Below are 16,157 nucleotides of genomic sequence, written 5' to 3' on the forward strand. Positions count from 1 at the left end.
AGCATCCCCTGCTTCATTCACGTTTTATGGACTGTCTTCTCAAATACACATCAGTAATCAGTTCACAAATGAGTTCCAGGCAGAGAAACGCAACTGGATTTTAAATGTGAGAGCTCTACAAGCTCTCTATGGAAATAAACCTCATCTCTTGGCACTCTTCAAATAGGCATGTTTGTGTCCATCAGTGGGTGGATGCAGGAGCCACCACAGAATGCAGCCAAATGCTTCCAAAACCACTGGAATTCTGAGCAGTGACACCAGATTCAAAGGGATAGGGTGAAAATGAAACTCCTCAGAGAAGCCTTCTTCATAACTTCTTTGTTTGCCTGTGAAATATCAGTTCTGGTGTCCTCAACATAAAAAGGACATGGAACTACTGGAACAAGTCCAGAGGAGGCCATGAGGATGATCAGGGGCTGGAGCAGCTCCTGTATGGAGACAGGCTGAGAAAGTTGGGGCTGTTGAGCCTGGAGAAGAGAAGCTGTGTGGAGACCTCAGAGCAGCTTCCAGTGTCTGAAAGGGGATACAAGGATGCTGGGGAGGGACCTTCATTAGGGACTGTAGTGATAGGACAAGGGGTGATGGGTTTAAACTGAAACAGGGGAAGTTTAGACTGGATATAAGGAAGAAGTTCTTTACTGTGAGGGTGGTGAGGCACTGGAATGGGTTGCCCAGGGAGGTTGTGAATGCTCCATCCCTGGCAGTGTTCAAGGCCAGGTTGGACAGAGCCTTGGGTGAGATGGTTTAGTGTGAGGCATCCCTGCCCATAGCAGGGGGTTGGAACTGGATGATCTTAAGGTCCTTTCCAACCCAAACCATTCTGTGATTCTATGATTTATTTTCCACAGTCTATGTTTGAAGGCAGTATTTATCACTCCTGTCAACGCTATATATGGACCCCACCAGCCTGCCCTAGAATAAATCTGATTGCAGGTATTTACTGCCAGCGAACTCAAACAGCAATTTACACTCAGCAACTCAGTTACAATATAGTAACTACAGCAGCACATATGTTTGGTGTTTTAAAGCACATGCAAATCGAAGCAACGCTGTCTGCTCCTGACAAGGTATTAGCATAACTCTTGGCATGACCAATATTTAAGGTGCATAAGAGGAGATTAAAATTGGAAAGGACCAGTGAGTCATTCTAATTGCAGCCTCTTTCTGTAGCAAAATCGTTGTCTCTGTTGTTATCTTGCTGGGTTTATTCCTGAACACATCAAGCTTATTTATTCCTGAACACAGCAAGCTTATTTATTCCTGAACACATCAAGTTTATTTATTCCTGAACACATCAAGCTTATTTATTCTCCTCTTCTAAATCCTGGGTTTCTTCTTAATGTGAACTCTTTCAGGTGTGACTTTTTACACCTATTTCTGTTATTTCCCTACCATCACCTGCAGCAATGAACGCTCCTCCCTCCAACCCTTTAGAGTGATACAAACCAAAGATGTCTTAATATTTACGTATGGTTTTAGTTCCTTCACTGTAACTGGACATCGTTGGATATTTAAGAGTGATCAAGCCTAAAACCACAGAGAGAATTCTTCCTGGACTCCATTAGGATGCTTCACAATAATCTTTTTATCATGTAAGAAATCCCACTGCATATGCCCATGCCCAAAATGCCATTCGACTACAGCTTATATCCTCCCCTAACTGGTGGTTCCCTGCTCTAGCACTACTGGTCCCTCTATTCAGTTGCTCTCTCAGCATCTAGGCTATTTAAATGCATAGTGCAGGACTTGGCCTCATTTTGTACACAAAGGTGTCGAGGGAGATGTTAAGGACATATGGCAGGATCAGAACACGAGTTATGCACCAAGATACGGAACAGCTTCAAACTTTAAGGGAAAAAAACCTCACTAGGTCCTTTCCTGATTCTCAGACCCCTATAGGAAAACATTCAGTTTGTTCTGAGAGGCAGTATTCCACTCAACAGTGAAATGGAAGTTTAGATTGGATGTAAGGAGGAAGTTCTTTACTGTGAGGGTGGTGAGGCACTGGAATGGGTTGCCCAGGGAAGTTGTGAATGCTCCATCCCTGGCAGTGTTCAAGGACAGAGCCTTGGGTGCCATGGTTTAGTGTGAGGTGTCCCTGCCCATGGCAGGAGGTTGGAACTGGATGATCTTGAGGTCCTTTCCAACCCAAACCATTCTGCGATTCTATGTTTCTGCTAATAAATGCCAAACAAATGCTTTCCATGACTAGTGATGGGGTAGTGCTGCACTAGATATAGCTTTGTGCACGTTCTCTTTGATTCAGGAAAACTTGCGAGAAGAAGAATCATCAGTGGTAAAAACCAGCAAGCTATGTGGAGAACTGCACTATAGTTCTGGTGGTCCCAACATAAGAAAGACATGGAGCTGTTGGAACAAGTCCAGAGGAGGCCACGAGGATGATCAGGGGCTGCAGCACCTCTGGTATGGAGACAGGCTGAGAAAGTTGGGGCTGTTGAGCCTGGAGAAGAGAAGCTGCGTGGAGACCTCAGAGCAGCTTCCAGTGTCTGAAGGGGGCTACAAGGATGCTGGGGAGGGACTCTTCATTAGGGACTGTAGTGACAGGACAAGGGGTAATGGGTTCAAACTGAAACAGGGAAAGTTCAGGTTGGAGATAAGGAAGAAGCTCTTCCCTGTGAGGGTGCTGAGGTGCTGGCACAGGGTGCCCAGAGAAGCTGTGGCTGCCCCATCCCTGGCAGTGTTCAAGGCCAGGTTGGACACAGGGGCTTGGAGCAAGCTGCTCTAGTGGAAGGGGTTCCTGCCCATGGCAGGGGGTTGGAACTGGATGATCGAACTGGATGCTCTCACCACCTACACCTCTAGAGCTCCAGAAAAGAAGGTAAACAAGAGGCAGCTATGTACATGAAAAGCCAACAAATGCCTTGGAGAGGGAACATTCCTATAAACAGTCATTATAATGTAACTCACAGACTGCAAAATTAGGGAGCAGCTACAATTTTAGCTTAACATGTAGTTTGAAATAGCAACTGCGTTTGTGTAACATATGTTTGACTGCAATTGCAAGTGATTCACTTGCTCCTTGTTTCATGTACTCAATTATCAAGCAGAAAAACGGTGGCATTATAAATAGTCATGCTTAAAGATGTTTGTTCTGCTTTGCAATTTAGAGGTATCTCAAGTTTTCGGATTCCTCCCAAAGCCTCTCTTCCCTCCTGTCTTTATACTGGCTGGGAATTTTGCATCTCTCTGTATGCAGAAGAGAGAGATTTTACATCTCTCTGTGTATTAGCAATAACAGAACGATGGGTTAAAGCATTCCAGGTGTAAACCTGGGTTCAGTTCCCTTCTTAGCCTGTGGGGATTGAAACCTCTATGTCCATGTCATAGAATTACCCCAGTTACTGTCTAGGCCAGGTTGGAGCTCTCTTTATAGGAGCTGTATAACTGCTTTTAGCGTGGGTGCTGCTATCATCCAAAGAGAAGAAAAGAGGGTGGGTGCAAAAGTGAGGAGTAAATGCTCTACATTAAACTATGCACAGTGTTTTTATGGACTCCTCTTACTTGCCTTTGACCAGAAAATGCAGCAATGCTTCAACTCTCTTATTTTGCTGAAGCAGAATGGTGCACTACTGATTCAGGGTTCTAAAGAGGGTAGGACAGACTTTCCCCCCTTTCCAATGAGATTTAAGCCAACTGCTCTTACCTTTGGATAAACTCAAGCTGACAGGAAATAAACTACTACAGATAGGTAGTATTTCAGTCCTGACATACAAGAACTCCTGTTATAGATCAGGGGGATCTATTCTCAAGGGCATAGGTTAAAAAGAAATGCTGTTAATAGTCCCCAAAAGCTCTGTGGGATAAATTCAGCAGAGGCATATCTGTTGCAAGGCCTAGATTTAATGAAGGGTTCATGTATGGTACTTTACAGATCATAATACTATTACTATTATAGATCATCACTGTGAATGTCCAACTGACTCATGTCAGAAACACGATTCACACTTTACTTTGTCAGTAGCAGGCAGCAACCCCTGGAACAGATTACTCCTGCTTTATAGCTCAGGATGGATGGGGAAAATGGAGTTCTTCCTAATGCAACTAAGTTTAGAAGAATATAGTGAGTCAGGCTGGAATTTGGCCCCAAAATCCTGTTTAAAAACCTCCAAAGTTGCCAGGTTTAACGGTTCTGAGGGCTTTAAGCCCAGGCAGTGCTTCCTAACAACATGGTCCCACGTACATCACGCCGGTTTAGCACCAAGTCACACATGGGCAGTGGTTTGTAACAGGCTGCCAATAGCATGGACATTTTTACCATCACCATCCTTTGTGTTCCTCCTGCAGATACAGCTTGGGACAGTAAAAATAGCTTTAGCTCACTGTTTTTTTTTACACCAGTAACAAAAAGCTTCTTTATGCTTGTTCGCAGGTCACCTTGATGTAACGACAGGAGAGTTACTTTGGGAAACAAGGACAAGAGCAACACTGAGCTTTGCAGCCCTGGGCTAAGAATTTTTGGAAGCAATGAAGCTTCTAAATGCAAAACTTGGTTATTCTATTTTCCCTTCTATCTCATTAGAGATAATGGGAAATGTTCCAGAGGGTCTCTCATGCACACATAGCAATCTGGTTAGGGAAAGACAGCTAAGATACTTCTAAACATTAGCTAAGGGCGAACCACCTTGAATGTGGTGCAAATGATGTTTAGAACTAGCATGCAGCTAAGAGATTATGATCTTTGTTATAGCACAGACTAGGTGTGGAGGAAAGAACTTGACCATTGTCGTCAACCTCTGGTTTCTCACTGCCTTACCTCCAGCTCTCTGACACCGGAGCCAAGCAAGCAGGTAAAATGCTGGCTCAGTGACCTGACCATTTCACAGTGATGTAAAAGAAATGGCTCAGTGTACCAGGATAGGAAAAGAGAGCCTCTGGTTTTGTGACAGGAATGTTTGATAGGAACGTTGTCCTTTCAGATGGAATCCATCTTTCCCAGAGAGCATCCCATGCACTCCAGGGGATGGGAGCTGTGCCCAAAGAAGAGGCTCGAATGCTTAGGAGATATTTGTGGGGCTCTGCCCCCATATCTGTCTCTACCACAGAGTTTCAGCAGCATCCTGCAGACAAACGTTAACATTGTAAGAGAAAGAAAAGGACTGGCAGGCTTGGATGCCTTTGGAATGTGGAAGTAAAGGTTTAAGAGCATCCGGAGTGCAGATTCCCCCACCAGCCACAATGTTCTCAGTTTGTAAGAAGGCCATTCTCTCTGCTATGGCTTTCTTGGTCATTCCCCATGCCAGGCACATCATTTAAACAGGGGCTTCCTCACAGGGTTCAGACAAACCCCAAGCCATCTTCAGATGGTGACAGAAATCCTTTGTTGAACCCAAAGAGACAGGATCCCTTTACTTGCAGTCTGCACCATCCTTTACAGCTTTACCGAGTGCTGCATGAGTGCTTCATTGAGTGCTGCATGAGAAGCGTGTGGCCTCTTCTCTGTGGATCCAACCAAGCTTCCTGGATGCTCTGCACGGGTGATATGGCCATGACATGGAAAAGTGCTCCCATGGCTCTCTGTTGCACTGCAGCTCCATGGCATCTTTCACTGCATCTGTTGTACAGATACATGCCAAACCTTGGTTGCTGAACCCTCACATCCCCTTCAATAGAGGTTAAGGATCACTCCCCTTTTCCAACTGGAAAACGTAGGAAAGACAGAAGTTGATTTTCCCACAATTGTACAACAGGTACAAAGAGGTGGAGGCAAAGCCAGTCCTTAATTCAGGCACTAGACAATATTCCTTCTGTGTAGAACATGGACATCATCTGACAGGTCGCATTGGTAATTACATTAAAGGGAAATCATCTCCCTGTTAGTGACTCTTAATCCAGATAAGCATGATTCTGAATTAGGTTGTGTGTTTTAAAGGGAACCACTTAACCTGTGTTATCTCCATGCCGCCACCATCATAAACCAGCCATTCCTACTTGTACCGAATTAGGCGAATAATCTTATTATTCATGAAGTCTGAAGTATGTGGATGAGAAGAATCTATGCAGAAACCATCGCTCATGGCTATTTTTAGCACTTCTTCCACAAACACTTGGAAACTATTGATTTGCTTGTTATCTGGCACCACCCAGAGTCTCTTTAAGTTCTGCCTGGTGTATTCCTCTTCGGGAAGGCCTTCCACACTTGCCACCCAATCTAAGGTCAAATGGTTGGGGTCCTTCAAGTAGCTGGATATCGACGAGAGGTTTCCATTGAAGCAATAGTAAAGTTTGGAACCGAGGAGCTTCAGGAACAGGCATGATGTGGAGAAGATATGAGCGCTGAACACTTCCATGTTGGAGGAAGACAGGCTGTAGATCTGGGGCGCTTCTCGGACGGTGAAGTGCACGGTCTGGGTCTTCTGATCGAGGCTGATGTTGAGCATGGCGTTTTTCTCTGCTTTAGAAAGCTCCACCTCCTTCTCTTGCAAGGCTTCAATCAGAGGCTGGATTTGATAAAAATCTACTTCCCTTCGGAGCAAACCCATTTCCTGGAAGTCTTCGGGAAGGTCCAGGTGAGAAGTTCTTAAGAAGTTCAGGATGTAGCGGAAGATTTTGCCATCTCTGTCAATAAAGCAGTTGCCCCGGCTGTCCTTCTTGGTTGGGATCTTCCCACTAAACATGGCCCCCAGCATGGAGTCTGGGAAGCTCGTCAGGGTGGACAGAGAGGTGGTGTAGAGTTTTCCTCCAACATTGAGCGTGATGGGTTCTGACATGATGGAAAAGTCACGATGTGGGGACTGATTCTAAAAAACAACATAAGAAAGAATCCAACACCACACATTCAGTTGTTTATCTCTTTGAAAGGTTAAACTGCAGAGATAGAGTCCTAAATATAGAAGGGTAAACTACATGGCAATGATTCATCACAGGAATTAGAAGTGGGGATTACTTTTGGAGGTTGTATCTTCAGAACAAGCAGAAGGATGTTTTTTCTCCCAACAGACTTAAACAGGACTTTGTTTAGTTCAGCTTAATGCCAGAAATCATGAGTCTTCCAAAGCTTTACAATCACGCTGAAAGTGCAATCTCTCCCATGGATGCCTGCAGCTGAACAACTGACTTCAAAGCAAGAGTTGTGTTCTGGGCTCACCTGATCCCATCTCCCTCATGAACACAGAGCTTAGAGGGCAAGAAAAGAGACAGGACACAAACTGGACACATCCCAACATCTTCTGTGGCATCTGAAGATACAACTAAAGCAACAAAGCTGTTGTAGCAGAATCCCCTGACACACACTTGAGTGCAGTTGGCCAGCAAGCAGTGCTGCTCTAAGCACATGCTTAGAGCGTTCCATTGAGCAGGAAACCTACCAGGCTTTCTCTTTGCAATGTGTTTCACCTTTGGAAACATCTCCTAATTAATCTGGGCCATGTCCCAGCTGATGTGGGTTCCACACAGCTCCTCTGCAGTCAGCTGAGATGAGCAGAGGATGTGATTTTATGGTGCAGTGAAGCATCACTGCCTCTGGAAGGGACATTCCTCCCTTCACCCTCCACTAAACCTTCCTCTCCCCTTATGCCAGCTCTGGCACTCATCTGATCCCACAGTGAGCCAGTTCAAGGAGAAAACCCCATCATTTTCTATTCAGAATATGCTTCTGCTACATCTTAAGACTGGGCTGCACAGGGTGCTGGGATGTCGTGTCTAGGTCATGCTTTACCTAGAAAGGTTGGACCAGATGATCCCTGAGGTCCCTTCCAACCCTGTATTTTGTGATTCTGTGATCTTGGAACCAGATGAATACCAGGGCTGGTGCAAGGGAAGAGGAACGAGCAAAGCAGCCCCTTCCATTGCAGATCAACTCAGTTGCCTTGAAAAGGTGAGCCCTCATTCCTGCTCGCTCAGAACCTGCAAATCTGGTTTTCCTTGTCTGCTGAATCCAAATCAATCAGCTCATTCCCACTTTATTATTGACTTTATCAGCAGGAAACCCATTACAGTTTGCTTGCAGAGGCTCTTGCTAATAGCAACTATGCTCATTCAACAGAAAGGAGCCAGACAGCTCCCTTAAAATTAAGCTTAAGTGCAGGCATTTTCCTAACTAGTCATGGAATAATCATAGACACTACAACGTTACTATCAGCTCTGGAGCCACAGCAAAACAGAGATAGGAAGAATGCCATCTTGTTCTGGAATATCAATTCTTTTATGGCTGCTAAACCCCAAATAACAGCGTTAATGGCACCCTAAACCAAATATACCTCTAGACAGCAAGAACATTTTGCTATGAAGAACTTGCCTGACTGAGGGCAGCTAATGAATAGGTCAAAGGAGAATCTGTACGTCATTTCTAGTTTAAGACTAACATTCCACTCTGTTCTTTAGTCCACTTTAGCCCTTAGCACACAGTGTCCATCTCACTGCACAGTAATTAATGGAAAGAAGCAGACCTCTAAATCCACTGGGTGTTTTGCCTGTGTATCCTTTAGTCCCACATATCCAACAGAACTGGTAAATAAAGATGCAGGCATAGACCAACACAACACCCCGTCTATGCCATGAGCAAAGACCATCCCTGTGACTAACCTCAGCCAAATATACCCTACAAAAAGCTATTTGTTCCAGTGCTAAACTCCCTTTAGCACTGTCATCTCAGTGTACTTCCCATTCTGGAAGACTTCTACCCAATTTAGAACAAACTGCTGTTTAAAACAGATCACACAGAGGCTTCAACGTGTCTAATTCTGTTGTACAAGTGGCTGCGTGTATTTTTTCCCCTAAGGGCTTGCAATATGTCTGTTAAAGCACTGCCACAAGCACGAGCTGACATTCGCAAAACCAACTTAAAATGGATTTTACTCTTTCATCCAAGTTGCATCAAACAAAAGCATTGCCTGTATGTCCCTCCAAATAACACAGCTTGTAGGAGCAGGCCTGCCAATGACCCCAAGGGCCTTGTTCATTGCTTCCCATCTCTGCTACCCCTCAGGCTGCTTTAGACTAAACAACCCAAATGATTCTGTTCTTTCTTCATAGCTTGTGTTTTCAGATTTGGGATCCCAAGCCTGCTCTTTGACACCATGGGAGTACTTCCCTCATGCTCTCTTAGCCAGATGCAGGGTGAGATGTTACTCTACGTATGTACATGACAGGCTTCACTTGGCAGAGTGAAGGGACGTTCTCTCGTCGAGAGTCACAACCTAAAGCCCACTGGATGGTCCGAAGATTTTCACTTCAAACTCAACATCCTCCATGTTTAGGGGGCCTATAAGGGTGCTGGGGAGGGACTCTTCATTAAGGACTGTAGTGATAGGACAAGGGGGAACGGGTTCAGACTGAAACAGGGGAAGTTTAGACTGGATATAAGGAAGAAGTTCTTTACTGTAAGGGTGCTGAGGCACTGGAATGGGTTGCCCAAGGAAGTTGTGAATGCTCCATCCCTGGTGGTGTTCAAGGCCAGGTTGGTCAGAGCCTTGGGTAAGATGGTTTAGTGTGAGGCATCCCTGCCCATGGCGGGGGGTTGGAACTGGATGATCTTAAGGTCCTTTCCAACCCAAACCATTCTGTGATTCTACGATTCTGTAAGTACATTCTGATCCAAAGACTCACTGGCAATACAGCCTGGATAAGAGGCAGACATCTCAATCCAGCTGTCCTGGTTTCAGCTTGGATAATTTCCTTCCTAGTAGCTGTTACGAGTGCTGTATTTTGGATTTAGGATGACGATAACGTTGATAACACACTGAAGGATCCCTTCCAACTTGACATATCCTATGATTCTACGATGATTTAGTTGTTGCCGAGCAGTGTTTACACTAAGTTAAGGACTTTGCAGCTGCTCACGCTGCCCTACCAGTGAGCAGGCTGGGGGGCAGAACAAGAAAATACCTTGCAACTGCCTTCTTTATCAGCAGTCTCAAAAGGGAGGCTGCCAACAAAACATGGTAGTAACATGAACTCTTTGAAGCTGAAGACCACATCTATGCTGCCAGCAACAGCATCAGACATTCAACCAAGCTTTGGCTCTGGCACTGGGATTGCTGTGGGTGCAGTAGCACAGAGCTTGGCAGACACGGTCTTACTCCTTCCCTGTGTGGGCTCTGCTCCTCTCCCACCTCTGAATGCTGCTCACACACATGCCCTGATCAGCCTATTCTGCTTAAGGCTCTTTTGCAGCCTATAGCCCCATACAGGCTGGATTCCAGCCTTCCAAGGCACCAGCTTCCCTTGCTTTCAGACCTCCCAACTGCCCCCACGCTGGATTAAGCATCAGACACTTAACGGTGCAAACATCTGGCCCATGGATAAAGCTGCAGGATAACTATTCCCCAGCTGTCGTTCATGAAGCGGGATCAACATAGGACAAGTTAATCATCTGCTTTGCCTGATTCATCCCATTACTTGCAGGTTTGCAGCTTCATAGCGTGAAGAGGAACCTGATAGTCTGGCAACCTCCGAAGAGCCAAAACCAGAGCACAAAGGAGCACGCATATGTCTACTGATTGCTCATCAACCTGGCCTTAATGCATTGACCAATATGCTTGACAGTAGCTGGGGAAAGTTGATCCTATTAGGCTGTACGAATTGGGGTACAGTTCTTGGCAGCAGAGAATTACAGTAAAGCCTTTTGTGTAGCTGCTCCCCAAGTACCACTTAAACTTCGTTCACATTAGATGAGCCAGAGACCTTAATTTGGGACTTGAAGAAGCAAATCTGGCCAAAGAGCACAGGATTTATTTTGTGCTTTCAGAGTGAACTGCATTTAAATACATTTTTCCTTTTAAAACAGATGTATTTAATATCATAGGGGAAAACTCTATGGTTGATTTAAAGTCATTTTCAGGTGATGCAAGCAGAGAAACCAGCAGTGGTGAACTTTTTTGGAAGTCAAACTCTAGAACAGAAGCTGCTGCCTGAGCATCCAAGCATTTCAACTGACCAGGGCTTGTGCATTTTAACTTGGGTTTTACTCCCAGGAGCATCCTCAACAGATCCATACAGAACATTCCTGTTTACCCTATGAGTTTAGTTGAGCAAATAATTGGTTTGAACCTGGGATAGCTCCCATTTTAAACACAGCAGGGAGGTATAAAAGTGCATGCAAAAAGACAACATCTGCCTGTTTTCATGTACTTACAGTTCTGATTAAACTTATTTCCCCTCTTACGCATTCATAACATTTAAGAGAAAGGATGGGATCCAGAAGAACCTGGACAGGCTGGAGAGGTGGGACCGTGTGAACCTCATGGAGTTCAACAAGGGGAAGGGCAAGGTCCTGCTACTGGGTCAGGACAATCCCAGCACAAACACAGGCTGGGGGAGACCGGATGGAGCAGCCTGAGAAGAAGGACTTGGGGTGTTGGGTGAGGAGAAGCTCCCCATGACCCTACTCTGCTTTGGGGAGACCCCTGGAGAGGGGTTTTGGACAAGGGCCTGTAGGGACAGGCCAAGGGGAATGGCTTTAACCTGCCTGAGGGGAGACTGAGATGAGCTCTTAGGCAGAAGCTCTTCCCTGGGAGGGTGCTGAGGCACTGGCACAGGGTGCCCAGAGAAGCTGTGGCTGCCCCATCCCTGGCAGTGCTCAAGGCCAGGTTGGACACAGGGGCTTGGAGCAACCTTCTCTAGTGGAAGGGGTCCCTGCCCATGGCAGGGGTTGGAACTGGGTGAGCTTTGAGGTCCCTTCCAACCCAAAGCAGTCTGTGAGCCTGTGATTCTATGGAAAGCACTTTAATAAACTCATAAATAACTCTCTGTAGATGCAGTTTGAGTGTCTGTTTTGCCCAGCCTGGAAAAAACCCACAAGAGTACAAGTAATCACCCCCAAAAAAGCATCAGTCACAATTTGCCAGCCTAAGTAAAACATTAAGAAATAGCTCATGTATTACTGCCTACTTAACACTCTGAAAAAGGGATATGGCTGTAGTCTACCCTTTTTAGCCCCAAAACTGCAGCGTAATGGAAACGGTGAACTTATAAATATGTTTAGATGGTTTTCACAGAGACATGGATCCTTCCTCTAGACACACATCTATAAAGACAAGTTTTCACAGGATATTTCTGGTTACGTTTTCAGATAAAAAATGATAACTTAGATCATTCCCGTTACAAATAATCTACCCTGGGACAGGGATTTGATGAAGAACCAGAGAGATGTGCTGTGCCTTGTTCTGTTCAACAGCCTCATGTGTTAAAATCAAGCTAATACTAGTTCAAGGCCAGGCTGGACAGAGCTTTGGGCGCCATGGTCTAGTGTGAGGCATCCCTGCCCATGGCATGGGGTTGGAACTGGATGATCTTAAGGTCCTTTCCAACCCAAACCATTCTATGGTTCCATGATTTCAGAGGCAACACCCGGGATGGGGTTAACAGCCTGACCCCAGTGTCTTTCAGAGCACCTCATGAATCAAATTGAGTACACAGAGAGCAGCAGAGCAACAACAATGTGTGATTTGGTAGGAGTGGACCACGATGACCTGTTAGAGGTCACAAAGTCCATCCCACAGGCTGCTTATGGCCTCTGATGCCTGGACATGCGGCAATCAGGGCATTAAAGGTTGTAGCATCCCCTGAAATCTGAGTTAATGGATGCTGTGACAACAGGGTCTTCTGCTGCCAGATGTAATGGTATGTGGCCATTTACACAGTCATTGCTCCTAGTATTAATTTTACACATATGGCACTGCACTACTGGTTAACTTTATAGTGTAGCCTTCAATAGCCCAGCTGTAAAACGTCCCTCATGACCAAAGCTAGGGAAACCTGTATTTAAGACAGTGAAACGTGTGCAGCTATGTTAAGGAATAGTTGAGGAGTAAGAATGAATTGCAGAAACACACACAGAGCAAATAAAACAGCATAGAAAAGGAGATGAATTATTTAGTCTGGCACAATGAAGGACGCCTGAGTGGCAGTAAAAGCAAGCCAGGGACTTGCTGCAAAGCATCAGGAAGAGCAGCCAGATTAAAAACCTCTTTGGTTTTCTGAGTGCTGCCCAAGAGAGCTGGTGAAAGCCCCATCAGTTACGAGAGACAGAGCAGGTAATGCATTATAGGAAGCAGTTCTGCATTGGGAAGGGCAGGATTGATTGCAGCTAAAAGGAGGGATGAAGAGAGATATGTCTGGGCACCTGGGTGGCAGCTGGGGACTTCAAATGGGATTCAGCGAGAGGAGATGGTGGCTTGCAGGATGGAGCCCCAGTCTGTTTCATTAGAGTGAATCAATGGCAACCACAATCAAAGGTGCTCATTCTGCTCCCATGCTCGCACACATCGCTTTGCTCCATCACATCTTAGTGAAAACCACATTTTGGGGTAAAAACTCTCATTTCTATGAAACACCCAAGCCCTGAGACAAATAAACCTCATGGAGTTGGGAACCTCAGCACTTGCTGGGACTCTCCCTAGACACCAGTTCTGTGCCTTATTCCTTATCCAGGGAATGATTTCACAGAGGAAATCCAGACCCTCAGCTATGCCTTAGTGCCCCACTGTGTTATGGGGCCTGTAGTGTGAAGCGTAGACATCACGCCATAAGAGACAGGAGGAAAATACTACTAAAAGAAGGAAAATACCACTAAAAGAACAATAAAAGGAGGGCAGAAACTAAGGAAACAGTATTTAGGGGATAAAAAAGATTAAAAACCCAGTTAGCTGCTTATCAGCCAGCAGCAGCCAGTGGCATCCAGTGAGAACTGAGTTTAAGGTAGGATTTGGGACATAATCCATTGCAAGGACAGGCTTACCCTCCCTTTGCATCTCTGATGCACATTTACTTAGCTCAGCTCATCCTCAGATGTAAATTAAACATTTATAACATGGTTTCTACACTCTACATGCTTATTTATAGCAATATTAGAGAGGAAAACCTATGTTTTCCCATCACTACAGGACGGACCCATCTAATTTTGGACCCTCATTGAATGTCAACTCTTATTGCAGCACTTAGAGGCTTATAATTCAGCGGGTGAAGCAGAGTGTGGCATGTCCTGCCAGGAGCAATATGTCCCCAAACACACCATTGGGAAGGGGGGAAGCTGCTGGTTTTTGTTTCAGGATCGCTGTGGTGCCTCTGGAAAACTCCAGCCATGTTTGGGCTTGGCACAAGGGATACCGGTGACAAGCTCCAGGAAGGGACTCCAATTCCCAGCAGGCACAAGGCAGGAAACAATGGCTCATTCTTCCCTTCTGGCTGTAAGGCAGGACTGGGATCGATCTGCCAGCGGCTGTGATACCCAGTAACACACACACTGAGTATCCAGCTTGGAAAGCAGCTTCTTAGCTGCCAGTTCTTTATATCTATCTCTCTCTATATAGGTATAGATATAGCCTTCTAACAGTGCTTCATTCCACACATAAACTCTCCTCTGCCAGGAACACACAAACAATAGGAAAGCATGAGCAGGAGTTTCCTGACATCCCTGCTTTATTGTGGGTGCAATGCCATGTGTCCATCCCTCCCCAAACCTGCACCTTGATGCCCCTGAGCATCTGCTGGGCTGCTTGCATAAGGATGCAGGGGAATGCAAAAGGATGCGAAACCGGCTCTTTGCAGGATGGAAGCATTAAGGGAAGGGGGTAAGGAGACAGGGTAGGAAAAAGCTGGTGCCTAGTTAGTAAAAGGAAGCAGTGATATAAACCAAAGGTCACGTTCCTTGGGAGAGAAGAGGAACGAAAGCAGTGGTGTACGTAGGAGGAGGAGAATGAACTGAAGGTTAACTGCTACCGGCGGAGAACAGCAGAACACAAGATGGAGGGGGAGAGGCAAGGCACAGCCAGAGAGATGCGGCTGCAGTGAGGTTTGGAGGATAAAAGCCAAGGTGCTGCGGTGCTCAGTGCACTCCTGGTGCGATCTCCAGCACCCCTGGGTCAGGGGCTGCTGTGCAGGCAGTGCAGACTGCAGGAGGGAGCCTGGCTGGGAGCTCATGGCAGCAGGAGCAGCACTTTTCCTTCCAAGCAGCTGATGTAACCCTTTGTACAGTCCAAGAAACCAATTTAATACCAGCCCTGGCAATGGCTTTCACTGATTCCTCATTTCCTAGCATAGAATCCCAGGGTGGTTTGGGTTGGAAGGGACCTTAAAGCTCATCCAGCTCCAACCCCTGCCACGAGCAGGGACACCTTCCACGAGAGCAGCTTGCTCCAAGCCCCTGTGTCCAACCTGGCCTTGAACACTGCCAGGGATGGGGCAGCCACAGCTTCTCTGGGCACCCTGTGCCAGCGCCTCAGCACCCTCATAGGGAAGAGCTTCTGCCTAAGAGCTCATCTCAGTCTCCCCTCGGGCAGGTTCAAGCCATTCCCCTTGGCCTGTCCCTACAGGCCCTTGTCCCAAGCCCCTCTCCAGCTTTCCTGCAGCCCCTTCAGGCACTGGAAGCCTGGCTGTCCAGCACCCTCAGAGTATCTTCCAGATGCAATATTTCCTTGCTGGACCACTTCATCTGCACACGTGGCAGACCAGCACCTGCGTCCTGCTCGATGCACACAGGGCTGTGCTCCTCCATCCAGCTTCCACCCCTTTTCCCACTGACACCTCCACTTCCAGGTCACCCCTGCAATGAGAGGGCAGCCGATTGCCAGCACGGATGCAGCTGTATGCTGGCAAAACCCACTCGGAACTACCACTAACAAGGTAGGTGCCATCCAGAATTAACCCCTCCATAGGATTTATCTTATGCACATAGAATCATAGATGCAGAGGCATCCCTGTGTATGGATATAGGCCTTGGATTAGCTAAATCACTGTAAATCCTTTAATTTTGGAGTTATTTTGCGGAAAGCAATGGGGGGTATGTGCAAAGTTTGCAGAGTGGTGCTGAGCCCTACCCTGAGCCACAAATCGGCTTTTTCTTACACAGCCAGGCATTCACACCATTAAATCAGCTTACAATTCTAAATTACCCCCCTCAAATCCCCCCTGTGTGCGGCATCACCCGTTCTTCCCGCATCTCACTGAGTTCCTCCATGGAGCAGCAGCGCTGCCGGTCCGTGTGTGTCCCCCCCATCCTTCATCCTCCCTCCCCTGTGCACAAGTTTCCCCATCTCGGGGAGGGAGGGGGTCGCTCCCAGCGCTCCCCTCCCCTTCCCTTCCTCCATCCATCCCTCCCTCCCTCCCCGTACCCACCTTCGCCCCTGCAGCCGCCGGCCCCGCCGCTCGCCGGGCGCTGCGGGAGGAGGAGGAGGAGGAGGAGGAGGAGGAGAAGGAGGAGG

At 46.7% G+C, this 16,157-nt stretch overlaps 1 protein-coding gene across 1 annotated transcript; it reads right to left on the bottom strand.

Moving 5' to 3' along the window:
• Nucleotides 1-1,671: 1,671 nt before the first annotated feature.
• KCTD21 (potassium channel tetramerization domain containing 21) lies at nucleotides 1,672-16,156 on the bottom strand. Its single transcript, XM_062639262.1, has 2 exons — nucleotides 16,072-16,156; nucleotides 1,672-6,758 (listed from the first exon to the last, which is right to left on the bottom strand). Exon 2 carries the CDS (start codon nucleotides 6,726-6,728, stop codon nucleotides 5,946-5,948), a length of 783 nt encoding a protein of 260 aa, XP_062495246.1. The 5' UTR covers nucleotides 6,729-6,758; nucleotides 16,072-16,156; the 3' UTR covers nucleotides 1,672-5,945.
• Nucleotide 16,157: the final 1 nt, after the last annotated feature.

This window comes from Pezoporus occidentalis, unplaced genomic scaffold, assembly GCF_034315485.1.
Source record: "Pezoporus occidentalis ecotype Australia unplaced genomic scaffold, CSIRO_AGI_Poc_V1 ctg6, whole genome shotgun sequence".
Taxonomy (NCBI): domain Eukaryota; kingdom Metazoa; phylum Chordata; class Aves; order Psittaciformes; family Psittacidae; genus Pezoporus; species Pezoporus occidentalis.